This window comes from Pipistrellus hanaki (genome assembly GCF_964339955.1).
Source record: "Pipistrellus hanaki genome assembly, chromosome: 1".
NCBI lineage: Eukaryota > Metazoa > Chordata > Mammalia > Chiroptera > Vespertilionidae > Pipistrellus > Pipistrellus hanaki.
Window position 1 is genome coordinate 1,561,804 of NC_140503.1, and position 18,129 is coordinate 1,579,932.

The window sequence follows — 18,129 nt, forward strand, 5'->3', positions numbered from 1 at the left end:
TGTGTGGTTCCGTTGGTTGGGCATCATCCCAGGCTCTGAAAAGTTGCAGGTTCGATTCCCGGTCAGGGCACATGCCTGGGTTTCCGGCTCGGTCTCCGGTAGAGGGTGGGCGAGACGCAGCAGATGGATGTTTCACTCTCGCTTCAATGTTTCTCCCTCTCCTTTCCCCTTTCTCTAAAAATCAATAAACTTTTAAAATGGTTCTAGGAATAAAGTTTGTTTTTAAAAAGAGTGGACAGTGGCACTTGGGTTTCTGTCCCTCATCCATCCAGTTCCCATTCTCCACTCCAGCCACTGCTCTATCAGTGTTCTGTGGGTCCTTCAAGAATCCCCTCGGGGAGCACCCTCCTTGGGGCACATCCACCCGAGTCTCCGTTTTGAGTGGGTTTTCTTTCTCCTAAACTCTAAGGGTGCCCCCACGGGAGCACTGGGCAGCGGCAGCTCATCCCAGGCTGACCCCCAGCTTGTCCCCCAGGCCCTGTCTCTGCCTCTCCAGGGAGCTGACGGCACCCGCCTTGGCTCTCTCCTGCTGCCGCGTCTACCTTGGACCCCTCCCACCTAGTTTCACTGTTGCTCCAAGCTTTATAATAAACAGACTCTCAAAAAAAAAAAAAAAATTCCTTTATGCAAATGTGAATCAATGCTGATTTTCTCCCCAAATGGTTTTTAGATTTTTCCTTAGAAGAACGTTTACTCATTGTAATGTAAAACAGTGCAAAGACACTTACTAGAGAGAAAAATACAATGCACCTCATACACCCATCACCCACGTTCAGCCATTACCAAGGCTTTCTGCGTGTGTGTCAGGTAGCCCTCCCTGCTCCCACCCAGCTTGCTCGCTCGCTCTCTCTCTCTCTCTCTCTCTCCCCCATTGGCTGAGCTGTTTTAAAGCAGATTCCAAGCTCCTCACACCTGGGAGCGGGCACCCCCAAACAATCCGGACATCTCCTGTCACCCCAAGTTCCTATCCCACCGACAACGGTGACTCCAGAAGGGCCTCCTGTGGACATCAGCCTGGGTGACAGGGGACACAGAAAAGCTTGGCGGGGCAGGCGTGAGCACGGTGACCTAATTATGCGCGTGTGGGATGGTTTAGGTGTGGAGGAGTCAGAGCGGGAGGCCAACTGCGAACGCCCTTGGTCTAGATGCCAGGAGATAGGCTTGATGCCAGGTGTTTGCAGCTGCGTGGGGAGCGGGAGGGGGGCAGCTGGAGAGCCTCTGCGGGGAGCCACTGCCTGCCTGCCTGCCTACCTGGGGGACAGGGGGACCCTGATGTGAGGGTGGGGCGCCTGCCACTCTGTGTCCATAGGTCCTGCAGGCAAGAGAGACCCCAGTGGCTAGGCTCTCCTTCTCAGGAGAGGGGCTCACTTTGATTACCTCACCCCGGGGGACACTTGCCTGCAATGCACCAGCGAAGGACCAGGCCCCTTCCAGTTCATGCACAGGAGCACGTCAGAGCTGGAAGGCCTGGGGGGTCATGGAATGACCCTTTCTAGTTACACGTGGGTAAACCAGCCCCAGAGAAGGGGTGCAAGCCCTTGGGCCACAGGGGGAGTCAGAAGCAGAGCTGGAACCGGGCCGGCGTGGCTCAGTGGTTGAGCATTAACCTGTGAACAGGAGGTCACGGTTCGATTCCAGGTCAGGGCACATGCCCGGGTTGTGGGCTCGATCCCCAGTGTGGGGCATGCAGGAGGCAGCTGATCCATGATTCTCTCTCATCATTGATGTTTCTATCTCTCTCTCCCTCTCCCTTTCTCCCTGAGATCAATAAAGAACCAAAATGTTTTTTAAAAAGAAGCAGAGTTGGCACAAGAGCCTGGGTCTCTGAGTTCCTGCCTGGGATCTCCGTCACCTAGAGCTTCCTCTTCCATCCAAACCTGCTCCCAGAGGGCTGCCTCCCGCCCCTGATGCCCAAGTGCACACATTCAAGATCGGGGGACGTGTGCTGGGAGGCTGCTTGCTCGTGGCACCCTCACTCTGGAGATCTGCCATTGATGGAGGAGCAGCAACCAGGCTCCTTTCCACACAGCGGGTCTGAGGCTCCCCAGATCCCGTGAGGCAGGCACTATTCCATCCGAAACCACCCATTATAGAGATGGGCAAACTGACATCAGGGAGATGCAGCTTGTCTAAGGTCATACAGTGAGGGTGTGGCCGACCCAATGTCTGCATAACTGAAAAGTCTCCCCTCTCAGCTACACACACACACAGTGGCCTCAGAAGATCTGGGTGGCTCCCCACAGAGAGGACAGTGCCTTCTCCCGGCCTCCTCCCTCTTTGTTCCCAGCCCCACCCAGCCGCGGCCTCTGTGAGGAGCAGACAGGTTACAGACTCCGAGCCTCCTCCCGGGAGCTGGGCCCTTCCAATGGTGTCTGCGGCCTTTGGTGCCGGGGCCATAAAGAGGCCTTCCCGCTCTGGGTGCTGTGGTTCTTCCAGGGGTGCCTGCGGCACAGGGTTGCGGGGCGGGCACACTGGCCAGCCTTTCCCGGGTCTGCTCCATGCCCTGCGGGGCCCTGGGCACACGGGTGGTCCATCCAGGTCAGTCACTCAGGCAGGAGGGAAGGGTATCTGGGAGACAAGGCTGTAAGGAGAGGCCTGGAGCCCGAGGACTGGCCCTGCCCTGGGACGTTGGAGCCCAGGAGCTGGCACAGGTGGGCACGGGCGTCCTGGGCCGGGGCAGGGGTGCCGCCTGCGTGCAATGCCAAGTTTGGAGGGCAGAGCCGCGTCCTGGAGGGCCCCCTGGCCTAGGGCGCTGGGCACCGGAAGCCGCAAGAAGCCAGGATGGGGGCGCAGCGCAGGCACGTTCCTGGGTTCACCCTGTGCAATGCGGAGCCGGTCACGTGGGTGGTTCTGGGCGCACCCACGCCCCTCGGACTAGGCCCCTCGCCTGCAGCCCCCCGGGCGTGGGAGCAGGGGTCAGGCCGCGGTCAGACGCGGGCACGCCCCGCCCCCGACGGTCTCCCGGAGCCGCGGTTCGAGTCCTGGCCTGGTTCGAGTCCTGGCCTCGGTGTGACTCGCTGCGGGGGTCCCGCCGGGGTCCCTCCCTCTGTGGGCCTCCGCTTTCCCACGCCTGAGGTCTCGGGGAGTCCGGGGTCTCGGTCCCGCGCGGCCCGGAGTGCCCAGGCCGCCACGGGGGGGCCGGTGGCCCGGCGTCCGCAGCGCGCCCCTCCCACCGCGGGAGCGCGGACGCGCACGCACCTGGCGCCGCGGGGGGAGTTGGGAGGGCGGGGCCCCGCCCAGGCTCCGCCCCCGTCTCTCCAGGACCAATCGGAGCTGGCGGCTGGCCTGTGGGGGCGACGCGCGGGGGCGTGGCCTGCGGCTGAGGAGAGCTGCGGCGGGCGGCGCGGGGCGCTCAGGCGGAGGCGGCTGCGGTGGCGGCGGCTGAGGCGGTGGCGGCGGGTCCCGGGACAGCGAGCGACGCAGCGCGCCCGCGGCCGCGACAGGCCGGCCAGGCGCCGCACCCGCCGCCTCGCCACCGAGGGCCCGAGAGCGCGGCGGCGGCGCGCGGCCTGGGAGCGGCCGGAGCGGCGGGCGCGGCGCCGAGCGTCCTGTCAGGCGGCGGAGGGCGTCGCGGACTCGCGTCGCGATGATGCCGGTGGGTGCGGGCGACGGCGGCTTCCTCCACGGGCCGCCGGCCAAGCCTCCTTCCTCCCCGGTTCCCCGCCCGGGGCCCCGCGCGAAGCCGGGCGGGCGGGCGGGGAAGGAAGTGGCCCGGCCCCGCGACCCCGGGCGGCAGGTGTGGGCGCCGGGCTGTCAGCGCGGCCGGGCGGGGGTCCGAGGGCGGGTCCCCCGGGGCCGCGGCCCTCCCGCCGGGCGGGGAGGCGGGAGGTGGGGTCGGGCCGGCGTTTCAGGCCGGGCGGACGCGAGGCCGGGGTGGCGTGGCGCCCGCCCAGGTGCGGGGCCGCTGCGCCTCTGCCCGCCTGCACCGTGCGGGCTCTGCTCCGGGTCCCTGTGCGGCGCCCCGCGCTGGAGCCCGCGTCCTGGTTCCGGAAGCTGCGGCGGCGGGCCGGAGCGCACCTGGGGGCGGGTTTGGACCCTGGTTCTGGGAGCTGCTGTTTGGACCCTGGTTCTGGGAGCTGCTGTTTGGACCCTGGTTCTGGAAGCTGCTGTTTGGACCCTGGTTCTGGAAGCTGCTGTTTGGACCTTGGTTCCGGAAGCTGCTGAGGCAGGAGCTCCGGGGGGGGGGGGCTCGAAGACCGCCCGGAGCCCCCGCCTGGGTCGGAGCCTCTGCGTCCCCGGTGTCGCCGCGCTGCGGAGGCGGCCAGGCCCGTCGCTGGTGGCGCCGCCCGTGCCCCGCCGTCCGTCCGGGACGCATCCTGCCGGGCGGGAGGCACCGGCCCCTGCCCCACCCCCCTCGCCTTCCCTTCCCGCCCTCTAAACGGCCATGGGTGCTGAATTGTAGTTCTCTAATCCAGCTTCGTGTGAAGCAAAGGTCATGACACAGGAAGAGAATGCGGGCGGGGGTACCCAGAGGGATGGGTTGGTTTTCCCAGAGCCTGTTTATTTAGTGAAATTCTCAAGCACGCTCACAGGAAAGCAGCAAAATCGTTCTCTTACTCTGCAGCCTCTACGCTGAAAGCCACCAGCGTTTTCCACTGGAACACCGGCCTTCTGCAGGGCTGGGCCCAAGGACATTCAGATCAGACCCCCCGAGCTCCCAAGTCATTTCCTCTTTGGATAATCTTTCCCGATTTTTGAGCGGATTCCAGTCCATCCTGTTTGCAGTGTCTTAAGGTTTGACCGGGTTGATCCTTAGATCCTTCTTTGGCATCCGGGCATGTGGTGTTTCTAAACATTTGGTTTTCAATGGAGGACTTGTCTTTAAGGGAAGGAGAATTGGATGAGCATCAGAAGGTTCAGAGTCCAGTACTGGTTCTGCTACTTTTTAGCGTTGTGACCTTGAACAAGTCAAGGCCTCCACACCCGGAATTGAGGGGGACGTGCCCGTGGGCCGTTCCTGCAGCCGGACAGAATGATGTGTCCCAAGTGCCTGTCAGCCAGATGCCACGCAGATGTTTACTCTGGTTAATGTGCTCTGAAGTGTCGGCTTCTAATTTTACCCCCTGCGAGATAAGGTATTTGGAAACGGTTCCCTCCCTGATTCTCACTGGCTGGGTTTGGAACATTAGGGTGTTTTGGAATTTTGAAGGCAGTTTTAGTTAAACCTGTGAGAGTGGGCTGATGTATTACTATGCTACAGTAATATTGAAGGTTAACTACAAAATTTTGACTGATTTTATCATTGCATAATGTTTCATTCTAAGTACCGTGTTTAAAAAAACACCACACTTGGTTTATAGTCTTCACATGATACATTCATACATTTTACCTCTGCATGGTTGGTTTCTAGTCTGTCCTGCCAACTTTCCTTTTTAAAGACGTTTGCTTAGCTAGCATTTGGGAAATTTCTTCATGATCCTCAAAACAATCAAACACTGCTTTTAAAAAACAGGCAGGGCTATTAACTAGAACACCCTGCTTTTGTCTTAAAGTGCCTTCTAGAGACAGAATGTATTTCCCTTAGCCCCTCTTGGTGCCCTTTAACTTTGTATTTCCTTCTTGATCCCTAAAAATGCTACTTGTAGGATCGAGTCTTTCTCAACACAGTTGGGGTTGGTTGTAAATGTAATGACATGTGATTCTTGATAGTATCTCAAAATACATACCCAAGACATGAATAAGATTTTCTTTCTTTATTGTGTATTTGGTGTTCATCATCACGATGAATCACTGACGCAAGATTGGGTCTTTTTTTTTTTTTTTTTTTTTTGCAGTTTGTAGAGAATAGCACTTCCAATAGGAGTATAATGCGGGCCCCACAGACACAATTTTAAATTTTCTAGTGGTGTTTTTATTTTATTTTTTAAAATATTTTTATTGATGTCAGAGAGGAAGGGAGAGGGAGGAGAGAGAAAGAAACATCAGTGATGAGAGAGAATCTTTGATCGGCTGCCTCCTGCACACCCTACACTGGCAATTGAGCCAGCAATCCGGGCATGTGCCCCGACTAGGAATTGAATGGTGATCTGGTTCATTTGTTGACACTCAACCACTGAGCCACACTGGCTGAGCAAAAGGGTGGTATTTATAAAATAATGGCTATTATTAACTCATTTATATCAGAAATACAATCATCTCAGCACGTAATTGTATGAAACATCTATTATTATAATTTGATGTTTTAGCTTTTTTTTTTTTTTTTTTTTTGTACTAAGTCATTGAAATCTGGTGGAGTTCAGTATGGATTAGGGAAGCTTCACGCTAGAGAACACATCTCAGTTCAGACCAGCACATCCCAGCTGCTCAGCAGCCACGTGTATTCAGTGGCCACCAGTGTAGAGTGTGTTTTAGTTTATCTGAAAATTGGCGGTCAGTGTGCGGTGTCTGTGGCGACTTGGAATTGACCCGGTGGTTTCCTGCAGCGCCCATCCTCCCAGCTGTTGGGAATAAATGGGAAAACATCCAACTGGGTTCTCACCTGACACATTCAAGTCTTTGTAGAAGTCTTCAGTTTGCCCACTACATAGAGTCCCATGACTGTCTACTTTTTTTTTTTTTAATATATTTTATTGATTTTTTACAGAGAGGAAGGGAGAGAGAGAGAGCCAGAAACATCCACCAGCCACCTCCTGCACATCCTCCACCGGGGATGTGCCCGCAACCAACGTACATGCCCTTGACCAGAATCGAACCCGGGACCTTTCAGTCCGCAGACCGACGCTCTATCCACTGAGCCAAACCAGTTTCGGCCCATGACTGTCTACTTTTAAACTAAGTTACATTTTGGAATTTCCCCTTATCAAAATAGTTTTGCATGCTATTATCTGTAGTTACTCACCTGTTTTATTTATTTATTTATTTATTTATTTATTTATTTATTGGTCAGTGGAAGACATTTTAAGGATGTTTTCCCAAGAAATAAAATGGGCTATATTTTAAAGATTATTTGTTGACTTGTCCCTAAAATCTGGACCTGAAAGCATTTAGGCTATGCGTAAAGAACTCTGATAGAAATAAGAATTTTAATAAGAATTGCCTGATTCAGAGCCTAAAGCATGAAAACTGTCTTGATCATTAGTCAGCATCATTCTTTTTTTAAAAAGAGCAAACATTTGCAGTTGCTACGTCTTTTTGTGCATTATATATGGCTAATGGTGTTAAGGATACTTTTTCCTCTGCCAAAGGAATACTAACTTGAGTAAAGGAAGCTATGGCTCTGAAATGTGTCTTATTCGTAAGAAGAGCAGGCTGGTGGTAGTGTTTTGGTTATGTTAGCGGTAGGACTTCTTACCTCCAGTGCACCCACGCAGTGTGACTAGCTGGCTCCCCTCATCTCTGACCCAGGCGCCCTTTCACCACGTGGAACTATGGTCTATGAGTTACATTATTTTGTGTTTAATATTTAACGCCCATTAAGCAAATAGTCACTTATTTCAGTGTCTTCCCAACTATATTGAAACACTTAGAGGTATTAGCATAGGTCTTCCTCTTTTTGAGCCATCCGCGGTCACGTAATTGATAAAACAACAAATTGAAGTAGGGAGATTAGCTGCCAGTCCTCTCTAGCTAGTAACTGTGTGACCTCTGAACTTAAACTCTTTGGGCTTCCATTTCTTTTCTGTAAAATGAGTTGGTCCTGGTGATTACCAGGTGGTTATTTTGGTCCCAAACTTGATGTATAGCAGACACTTGCATGAAGGACAGTACTATTCGTATTGGCTACATCAAAGGTTGAGGCATCCTGGCCCACTTTGTGTTGGCAGCCTTTTAGTAAGCTGCCCAAGTATCTGTGTGTGATAGAGTGGCTAGGAAGAGTTCAGTAGGTGTTCACTATTATTGTAAATTAATAATTAAGTCACTGATAGGCTTGAATTTATAGCCTTAATTCAGTAAACAAAGACTAGATAATTTTTTTGAAACTTGGAAAACTTTTATTTACTTTCCCACATCACTATTCACTGGTATGAGCAGCTAAATCTTCTATCTCCTCAGGAGAACATAGCACTGTTGTCAATTACATCCTATGGAGGACTTAAATCTTAGGTCACAGTGTGAAGAGCTCCTGGTTTTGGTCTCATTAGCTCTCTCTGAAATGACCTATGGAGAAGTTATTTTTAAACACAAATTACAAACGTAATATTACCATTTAAAATAATAAAACTATTTCTAGCCTTTGGACTGCCAAAATTTTTTACAAAAGGAAAAGCAAAGCCTTGATCCTACAAAGCTGTGTATATAAAAGCTTTTATTATTAGTTTTATTGAACTTAAGAATAGTCTGCATGGATAGCTCTTCTAAAGGCTACAGTACTGAGCACAGCCATAAAGTTTTGCAGCTCTTTACCTTCCTACAATGCAGTGTGGTAATAGTGAGCTCAGAGAATGGTGCTGGGCACTGTGCCAGAGCACCGTGTCATAGGTTCTGTGGTGCGGTCTGCATGTCTATGGTAAACTGAGGCTCAAGAGCTGAGGAAACTTGGCTAAGGTCCCCCAGCTAGTCAGTGGTCCAGCAAGGTTTGAAAACAAACTGTCTCCAAAGCCTAAACTCCTGGCCTCTGGGCCAGTCCCTCGGGGAGTTTGCTGAAGTCAAGGCAAGTGCTAGCCGCGCTAGTAATCTGAGGTTGGCTGACTCCCCCCGTGCTCCGTTCACATGGAACTTACGATTGGAAAGAATCCCGAGGTGAATCGTTTTCATAAAAAGTGATAGTTTCCACCCTCTTGAGGGACAATGCCATTTTAAATGTAAATGAGTTCAATGTATCTTCCTTTTCTCAGCATTCTACTTTGAACAGACCATGTCAGTATAGATGCTTAAGAGATACTTAGGATTTTTAGCAGCATAGAAGCTAAAAATATCACCAGGTTATTATATTGACGTTATGTAAGCATGCATTTTTTTTTATATGTTTGTACAGATGGGCAATAGTTTTTCAGTAAAAGTTTGGTGGGTTGCTGCCTTGAAGTGCTGTTGCCATGGTTACTTCACAGCCTATGGCTCAAGGCTGAATGGAGGCATGGTGGTGATCGAGTTCTATTGGGACATTTCCTTGCTTGCTTGTTTTATTTCGCTGCAGAGGTAGCTGTATGACTGTTGTTCATACTGATTAAAAGAGATTTAGAGGGCCCTGCGGGGAAGAGTGAGTTTTATGCGGCTGTTCTTTGAGATGCTTGCTAGATGCAAAAAGACATTAATCTTAAATCTGCTGTCACTGGATTTTGTAAAATAAAAATCCTTGTATGTGACATCATGCAGAAGAGTAGAAGACTGGAAAAATGCGGTAGTTTTTATTAAAATTAATAAGTGACATTCAAAATATTAAGTGTGCTGTTCAGTACAGAAAGTGCCAGCGGCACCAGGATAAGATGGGTGCAAGCAGGGCCTGATCAGCCCCCAGACAGCAACAAGCAGCAGAGGGCAGGGCTGCTGCCCGTCGCCCAGGCACTGAGGGAGCCGGGCAGGGGCCCAATGACTCAGGCGGAGTGGGGCCAGGGGGCCCAGGTGCTGCCAGGGCCCAAAGGTCAGCTGGGACCTGCCCTTCCATACCAGACGCTCACACCTCCATCGCCAGCCAGGCCTAGGGACTGCACCCGTGCATGAGTTTGGTGCACTGGGCCTCTAGTTGTATTACAAGTAAGTCTGAGTAGCAGGCATTGCCTAGATGACTTCACTATAGCAAGTAAGAGTTAGTTGGCTTAAATGTGAATTCTGGTATCACTATTTATTGACTCTCAGGGAAAGATTATGTGAACCCTCAGGTCCTTGTCTCTAAGCAGAGGATAATAATGGTGACCATGACCCGGCTGGTGTAGTTCAGTGGTTGTGTTGGACCTGTATATGAACCAGGAGATATGGTTTGATGTCTGCTGAGACCACATGCTTGCGTTTCCAGCTCAATCCCCAGTAGGGGTCATGTAGGAGGCAGCCTATCAATGATTTTCTCTCATTGATGTTTCTTCTATCTTTTCCTCTCTGACATGAATAAAAAATATTATTATATTAAATATATATTTTAAAAAATAATGGTAACTGTGTAGGGTTGTTAGGATGATAAAAAGGAAAACGTGCCTGTTGTGTAGTAAATACTCAGTAAGTGTTAGTTATCTATATATATAAAAAAGCCAGTGAACCGGCCAGATCAGGAATGGGGCCCGCCAGCCAACCTGCCATGGTCCCTTCCCCGGCTATTGACCCCAGATGCCTCCTCCACCCCATTTGGGGGCGGGACCCACCACCAATCAGCCACAATCCCTCCCCCTGGCCAGTCCAGCACCGATCAGGCCCCAATCGAGGCATGCTGGCCAGCCGGCCAACCTCCGCCATCTCCTCCCGACAGGCCCCTCCATGATCCTCCCCAATTGGGGCTAGGCTGGCCGGACCCCACCCATGCACGAATTTGTGCACCTGGGACTCTAGTTTATAATAAGTTTAATTTTCTCTGGAATGCTTTCACCATCTTTCCCTTGACCAAATCCACCAATACAGGCATTCAACCTGGTGTGTCCCCCCTTTTTTTCTTAAATGTAAATCAGATACCATAAAGTGCACCTTGTAATGTGTATAATTCAAGCAGTTTTTAGGGTATTTACAAGATTGCACACCATCGCCACTATCTGCTTTCTGAATATTTTGCCTGGTGTGTCTTTGCAGTACTTGGCATAGTTACAGTCTGTTTGTGTGACTGCTTGGTGGATGTCTGTTTCTTGTCCTGTTATTGTTAAGAAGGCAGGAGCTGTCACCTTTTATTTGCTATTTACCACCAGTGCTTATCCCAATGGCTGGCCACATAGTCCGCGCTCAGTGATGGTTTGTTGAATGAAAGAAGGTGTGATACGGAAAGAAGTGTTGGACACAGGCAAAGTAGAGTTGATGGAGTGCGTGTGAGAGTGAATGTGTGTGCAAGTAAGTGTGATTGCTTTCAAGTGTGCATAGTGTGAGTGTGTGCCCACATGTAACTGTGCTTGTGACTGAGAGAGAGAGGAAGGAAGGGCAGTGGCTGGAGTTGAGGATAACAAGTTTATTGCTTCAGCAGCCAGGCTTGTTTTCCTTTCCGATAGAGAACTCTTGAGAAGGAAAGGATTTAGAGGGCTCTGTGGGGGAGAATGAGGTTTATGCTGGCTGTGTTGTTTGAGATGCCTGCTAGATGCAAAAAGGCCTTACTCTTTAATCCTAAATCTTTTCTTAAATATAGCAAGCAAGAAAGTGTTTTGCCAATAAAATGTATTAAAAAAAAAATCGGGGGGAGATAATAGATCAACCGAAGGACTTGTATACGTGCATATAAATACAACCAATGGACATAAAACTCTAGGAGGGAGGGTATGTATGGGAGGGAGGGGAGCAAAAAAAATCAATAAAATATATTAAAAATAAATAATAATAATAATAATAATAATAATAATAAATAATAGTAAAAAAAGAAAGTGTTTTGCCATGTGCTGGTGGTTTTTGATGGGGTTTGGCATATTCAATTGCTGCCTGGGTCCTGTGGCACACCACACACGTCGACTGTTGTGCCTGTTGGTTGCTTACCAGCCCCACCCTGACCCCCACTAGATCAAGCTTCCCTGGAAGTGACTGGCCTGGGCCCCATCCGTGTGCTTTCAGCACCTCTGTAGTTTATCCATATACACTTTTACAGCCGTGTATTCTGTCTGCATTGGTGGTTTGTGTCCTGCTTTTACTCTATTGAATGTTTATATTTCTCTCTAATGGCTGTCTTGAGAGTACTATCAGTAAATAATAGTTAACCTCACATGAGATCAAAGTATAGGAAGATTTTTGTGATAGAACTAGAAATGAGAAGTGAAGTTTGGTCACAGTGTGAGGAAAGACACTTTGGGGATTAACAGGAAAAAGTACACTCTCCAATAGGAACAAAGTATTTTGTGGAAAGAAACACAAAATGTGAAAGGGTGTGACATAGTATCAGCTCAGACTCCGGAGCCAAACTGCCTCGTTTCAAATTCTGGCTTTGCCACTTCCTAGCTCTGTGACCTTGGGTGAGTTATTTAACCTCTGCCTTGTTTTCCTCTTTAAAATGGGCTTAATAAGGGAATTTCTTCAGGCGGTTGTGAGGTGTCAGGTACCTAGAGCACTGTGTTAGATACAGAATGAGCTCTGGATGCTTGCTCTTCCTGAGTCCTGTCCAGCAACCGTGAGGCTGCCTGGCGAGCGGGATACAGTTGGGAAGATTGTCAGGGCCTGCCCCCAGTGGGGCCACGCTCTGTCCACGCTGAGGGCCCGGTGGCTTTTGCACACCCGTCACGTTGATAGGGTAGAGAGGGAAGGGTTTGCTTTTCTTAAAAATGAAGGCTTCCCTTCTCTTCCCAGTGCCTTCTGTATGGAGACCGCAGCTAGTGGTTTATGACCTACAGAATCACTCAGCTGCTTTCTGCCCTACCGAGAGGACACCTTCCAGGCTCCCTGGTACAAACGCCCCTTCCTGGGCCTCCTCTCTTTGACGTGTGCTCTGTGGAAGCAGGGCCTCGTTTCCCACCCGAGGCTCCCATGCTGAGGGCATTGCCACCTCTGGTAGCTCCCAGTAAGGGCTTGTTTACTGAGTGGCCTCCGTGGTGTTTAAGGGACACCACTGGATGCTGCCTCTGTGCTGGGGTTGGGCACAGTCCTGTCTTAGCGAGTTCCCATGGGGCACGGTCACACACACAGAACAGTGCCATTCCGAAAGATAAGGCTCGCAGGGGACAGAGCACAGGGGTAGTTGGGACACGGTGTGATAGGAGTCATCTTGGGGTGTTGGGGACTTTCACCAGGGAGGTGACAGGGATGCAGTTTAGAAGGATGAGGAAAAGGGGTGCAGGTGATAGGGAAGGGCCTGTAGGTATAATAATATGTGCAGGGCACTGGGATCTAGTTTCCCGCGGTGTATGCAGGGACAGTGCCGGGAACGTCAGGCCAGATGCAGCACGGGGAGGCTCCGAAGGCAGGAGAGGTCAGATTCTGAGGCTGTGTGACCTGCCTAAGAGTTTGGACTTGATCCTGAGAAAGATATGAAACTGTTGAAGGTTTGAGAGAAAGGGAGAGGGAGAGAGAGAGAGAAACATCGATGATGAGAAAGGATCATTGATCGGCTGCCTTCTGCATGCCCCCGACTGGGTATCGAAGCTGCAACCTGGGCACATGCCCTCACCGGGAATCGAATCAATGCTTAACCACTGAGCCACGCTGGCCGGGCTGAAGGTGGTTTTTACAATTCACCATGTTAACCATTTTTAAGTGTACAGTTCTGTGGCATCAAGTACTCTGCTCAGCAACCATCACCACCACCATCTCCAGAAATCTTTCATCTTCTCAGGCTGACACTTCTGTTGAAGGAGTTTAAGCTGAGCAGGGCTATGAAGTGCTCCAGTCGAAGTTACAGTTGATGTGAGGTGTCTGGAGTCGACGAGACGGATCTGCTAGGATCTCTGAGCAGAAAAGGGTCTCTGAGCCATCAGACTGTCACCAGAGAGCCTGGCCTTGAAGCCAGTTTGTTCGGAGAACCCCGTCAGCCCTCACTTAACCTCTGTCCTCCCAGGTTGCACAGTCTCATTCCACATCCTCAGGCGCTGCATTTGAGGTTGCTAGAGGGGTGTCGCTGTGGGCAGACAGACTGACGGAAACCGTAGGAAGACACAGCTTTAAGTACAACCTGGGGTTGTGGTCTGAGGCCTGAGGGTGGGCAGCCTGACCTGGGTCAACACCAAAGATGTCACAGTTACAGATTACACACACGGTGGTAGCTGAAGTTCCTTGTGATGACCGAGCCACCAGAAAAGGTAAATATCAATAATGCAGACAGCAACTGGGTACGTTCTAGACGAGCTCAGTCCAATTGAAACATAGAGTGAGCTAGACATGCAATTTAAAATTTCTAGTAGCCACATAAGAAGTGGGGGAAACAAGTTACATTAATTTTAGTGATATATTTTATTTTACTTACTATATCCAAAATATAATTTAAACATTATTCTTGCCTGGCCAGTGTAGTTTAGTGGTTGAGTGTCAACATATGAATCAGGAGATCACTATTCGATTCCCGGGCAGGGCACATGCCTGGCTTGTGGGCTCGGTCCCCAGTGGAGGACGTGCAGGAGGCAGCTAGCTGATCAATGATTCATTCTCAACATTGATGTTTCTATCTCTCCCTCTCCCTTCCTCTCTGAAATCAATAAAAATAGATTTCAATCATAAACATTTTATTTTAACATTTTTCACTTTAAGTCTTTCAAAATTCCAGATCATATTTTACGCATATGTAGTACATCTCATTTTGAACTACCTACATTTCAAGTTCTTTATAGCCCTGTGTGGCTAGTGGCCACATCTGTGTACTATAAAGAACTGTAAGCCCTGGCCAAGTGCCTGGGTTTCAGGTTCAATCCCCAGCCCTAGTTGGGGTACATGTGTGAGGCAACTAATCTAATGGATGTGTCTCTCTCACATCAATTTCACCTCGCACACCACTACCTCAAGTGTGTGTGTGTGTGTGTGTCCGTGTCCCTCCCTTCCACTCTAAAAATCAATGGAAAAATACCCTCGTGTGAGAATTAACAAGAATAGTCCCTGGCATTTAGTAAGCACTATAGGTGGATGCTATTGTCCCCCAAATAGTCATTCTTCCAAAATGTTAGATGGTGGTGTGTCAGTGCTCCATTTTAAAGTCATTCTTGCTTTGGAAACTGCATAATTTCTGATGGGCATTGAACAAGTTTTCACAGGCAAAGAAAGATGTTAAGTTGTAACTTTGTGAGAATACTATCTAATCGATGTCTTTGGGTAATCAATTTCTTGTTTGCTGCAACATTGAGGCTGCTTAACCATCACAGATATAGTGTAATTAATAATGAAAGGATTTAGGATTATAATTAAAATTGGGAAAAATTTGAAATAATGATTTTACCAACATTTAATTACTAGTGCTATAATTAAATGACCCTCTTTCTGAAATATTTTACCAGTCCTGCATGTGTGGCGACTACCTAGTCTTTTTTCCATCGGTATATTCTCACACACTTTCAGTTTTACCTTCTAATATTATTTGTATTTAGAGTAGAAAAGCATAAAAAATAAAACCAAAACATAAGAAGATCATTGTCTCGCAAGTGGAAGACATTTAAAAGGAGGTCCTTTATCATCATCCAGAGCAGCAGTCACCACCTTTTGGACCTTGTGGACTCAGCGGTCCACAGACCACCAGTTAGTGACCGCTGCTCTGGAGTGAGGTGTGGCTGGAAGCCAGCACGTTGTGGTATGGCGCTAAATGGCACGGAAGTAAGCAGTGCCTAACTGGGGCAGGAGCATCTGGTCAGGGCTGTTCATCTGCCATTGGTGGCAGCCCCACCCTGCGGCCCAGTGTGCACACAACAAAGTGGATTTTCTACTTAGAACACAATCTGCCGGCTCTGGCTCCCATTCACAACTTCCCGCCCTCCATGGAGAACTCTTTTCCCTCCATGGAGAACTCCTTTCGTCTCAGCCTACGGCCGGCAGCTTCCTCTGAGAAGTCTCTCCGGACTGGCCTCTGGGGCCGGCAGCCTTCCGCAGCCTTCCGTGGGCTCGCCCGGCTCTCTGCAGCTTCCCACTGCAGTTCCCTGGTGTGTCTGCCTCAGCTCCTGGTTCAGGGAGGGGCCTTCCTGTTGGCTGTGTGTGTGCCAAGCCTGCCCAGGGCCGGGATGGGCTCAGGAACCCTTTCCTAAACAAGTGGAGTGATTTGTAAATGTGTCCAACTTACATAATGCACAAGCTGAAGCTTTGCCTTACACTGTGGGTTTTGGCCTCCTGTGCCTGTTATACTGCAGTGTCTTGCCATAAGACAAACCCAAGACCCCAGTTTATAATCGTATGTGGTTATTTGTCTCTAGAATTGAACAAATCCTCAAATATTGTTAACAGAGAAAGTGTATGGTCCAATTGGTTTCTGATAGGAGTCCTTTTGAAAGATTGCTAGTTATTACAATAGATACGAAGGCTTATATGGGGTAACTGAGAGGGAAAATGGGATATTTTTACAGTAGTAATAGTAGCTGCTCATACTTTTGGTAGTAAAGTCAAAATAACTAAGTTCCATGACTAAATTTAATGGAAAAATGAACTTTTGTGTGTGTGTGCCAGCTGTTTTTTAATATATTTTTATTTCAGAGAGGAAGGGAGAGAGAGAAACATCAATGATGAGAGAGAACCGTTGATCAGCTGCCTTCTGCACGCCCCACACTAGAGATTGAGCTCGTGACACATGTGCCTTGACCATGAATTAAATCGTGACCTCCTGGTTCATAAGTTGATGCTCAACCACACTGGCCTGGCTGTCAGCTGTTTTTGTTATGGAAACTATTAAAATTTCTTCATGGGATGCTTTATGGCTAATGATACAAAAGAACCTGTTTCTGGCAGGGTTAGCTAATATTCAGAAAAGCCTGGGGCTAGAGAGTATTGAGGGGAACATTCTGTACCAGCATGGAACCAGGCAGGAAAGACTGTAGACTCAGGGTTCAGTTTTTTAGAGGCTCAAATAGACATTTAGATCTTGGCAAAATCTCACTGCCTTCATATTCCTCTTCTCCCCATATACCACCTAACAATCTATGTTTAATTGGCTTACACTTTTGTTTTGAAATTTTCAATTTCTTGTGTAGTGAAGCCTTATTTGTTGGTCAGAACCATTCCTTACACTCTCTATTCCTACAAAGCGAGGAGGGGCCCACAAATGCTGAGGAGCCTTCCTAGTGCTAACTTCCTAGCTGTGCGCAGGAGCTGGTAAAGGGCCTCCACGCCTAAGCGCTGCTTTAGGGGAGCTCCTGGGGGTGCCGGGGGCTCCAGGCTCGAGTTACATGTGAATTCTGAAATGAGAGAAGCCAAGTGACCCAGGCCTAGCGTGGGAGCAGTTCTGTGCAGGGTGTTGGAGCTGTATTTACCACAGGTGTGTTTGTGCCCCCTCTGTATGCTTCTTGGAGATGTGAATGGCATAGTAGAGAAGATAAATGCAGGACAGAAAAGGTGGCAGTCAGCAGGTATTTACACAACAATATTTGTTAACTTTTATAATGGGCCAACACAGTGCTAGCCACTGGAGACTTAAAGACCCGAATCCCCTGTCTTCAAGGGGTTTGTAGTCCAGTTGATGGAAACATGCAAAATAGGTCCAGTGTGGGACAGGAGTGTGCGAGCGCCCAGGCTCAGGTTGGCCCTGTTCCAACCCCGGCCCTGGGCTTCCCAGCTGGGTGGCCTTAGACAAGACACCGGACCTGTGGGAGCTTATCTTTCTGTGAGGGAAAGTGACAGTGCCTGCCTCTGAGCGAACTATGGCGGGCCACAGAGGGAAGTGATCTGTAGCCTGAAGGAAGAATGAAGCAGACTGTGTGTCCTCGTGGAAAATGCCCAAAAGATAGTGTTGGCTGAAAAAAACACTCCAGCCCTGACCGGTTTGGCTGTGGATAGAGCGTCGGCCTGCAGACTCAAGGGCCCCAGGTTCGATTCTGGGCAACAGCATGTACCTTGGTTGCTGGCACATATCAAATGGGGAGTGTGTAGGAGGCAGCTGATCTATGTTTCTCTCTCTATGTTTCTAACTCTTTCCCTCTCCCTCCCTTCCTCTCTGTAAAAAATCAATAATACATATATATATATATATATATATATATATATATATTTTTTTTTTTTTTTTTTTTTTAAACACTCTACTTCATATGGTCTCGCTATAAGAAGAGTTAGTGGTGCAGAAACAGATTTGAGAGGATAGATACCAGGCGTTTGAAGTGTGGGTCATTAGGGGGACTTTTTAATTTTCTCTATTATTAGAATCTTTTTAAAAAATTTTATTGATTGATTTGAGAGAGAAACATTGGTTTTGTTGTTCCACTTATACACTCATTGATTGCTTCTTGTATGTGCTCTGACTGGAGACTGAACTTGCAATCTTGGCATATCAGGACGACATTCTAACCAACTGAGCTATCTGGCAGGGGCTTAGATTCTTTTGAAAAAATAACATACGCTTATTAATTTTCCACCTCCAACATGATAAAGATAATAGTTTTCAAAAGCACAAAGCACTCCACCCAGGATTGGACAATACGGCGCACAGAGAGTACCCAGCAGGGGGCCAGCCCATGGTCAGCGAAGGGAGACTGCTAC

General features: G+C 49.4%; 1 protein-coding gene across 2 annotated transcripts in view; it reads left to right on the forward strand.

Moving 5' to 3' along the window:
• Positions 1–3,369: 3,369 nt before the first annotated feature.
• The window catches only part of PPP1R13B (protein phosphatase 1 regulatory subunit 13B), a 69,705-nt gene continuing 54,945 nt past the window's right edge, over positions 3,370–18,129 (forward strand). For both annotated transcript variants that reach the window (XM_084896040.1, XM_084896041.1), the window contains exon 1: positions 3,370–3,595. In XM_084896040.1, the coding sequence (XP_084752166.1) occupies positions 3,587–3,595 (9 nt within the window). In that variant the 5' untranslated portion in view covers positions 3,370–3,586. The remainder of the gene's footprint in view (positions 3,596–18,129) is intronic.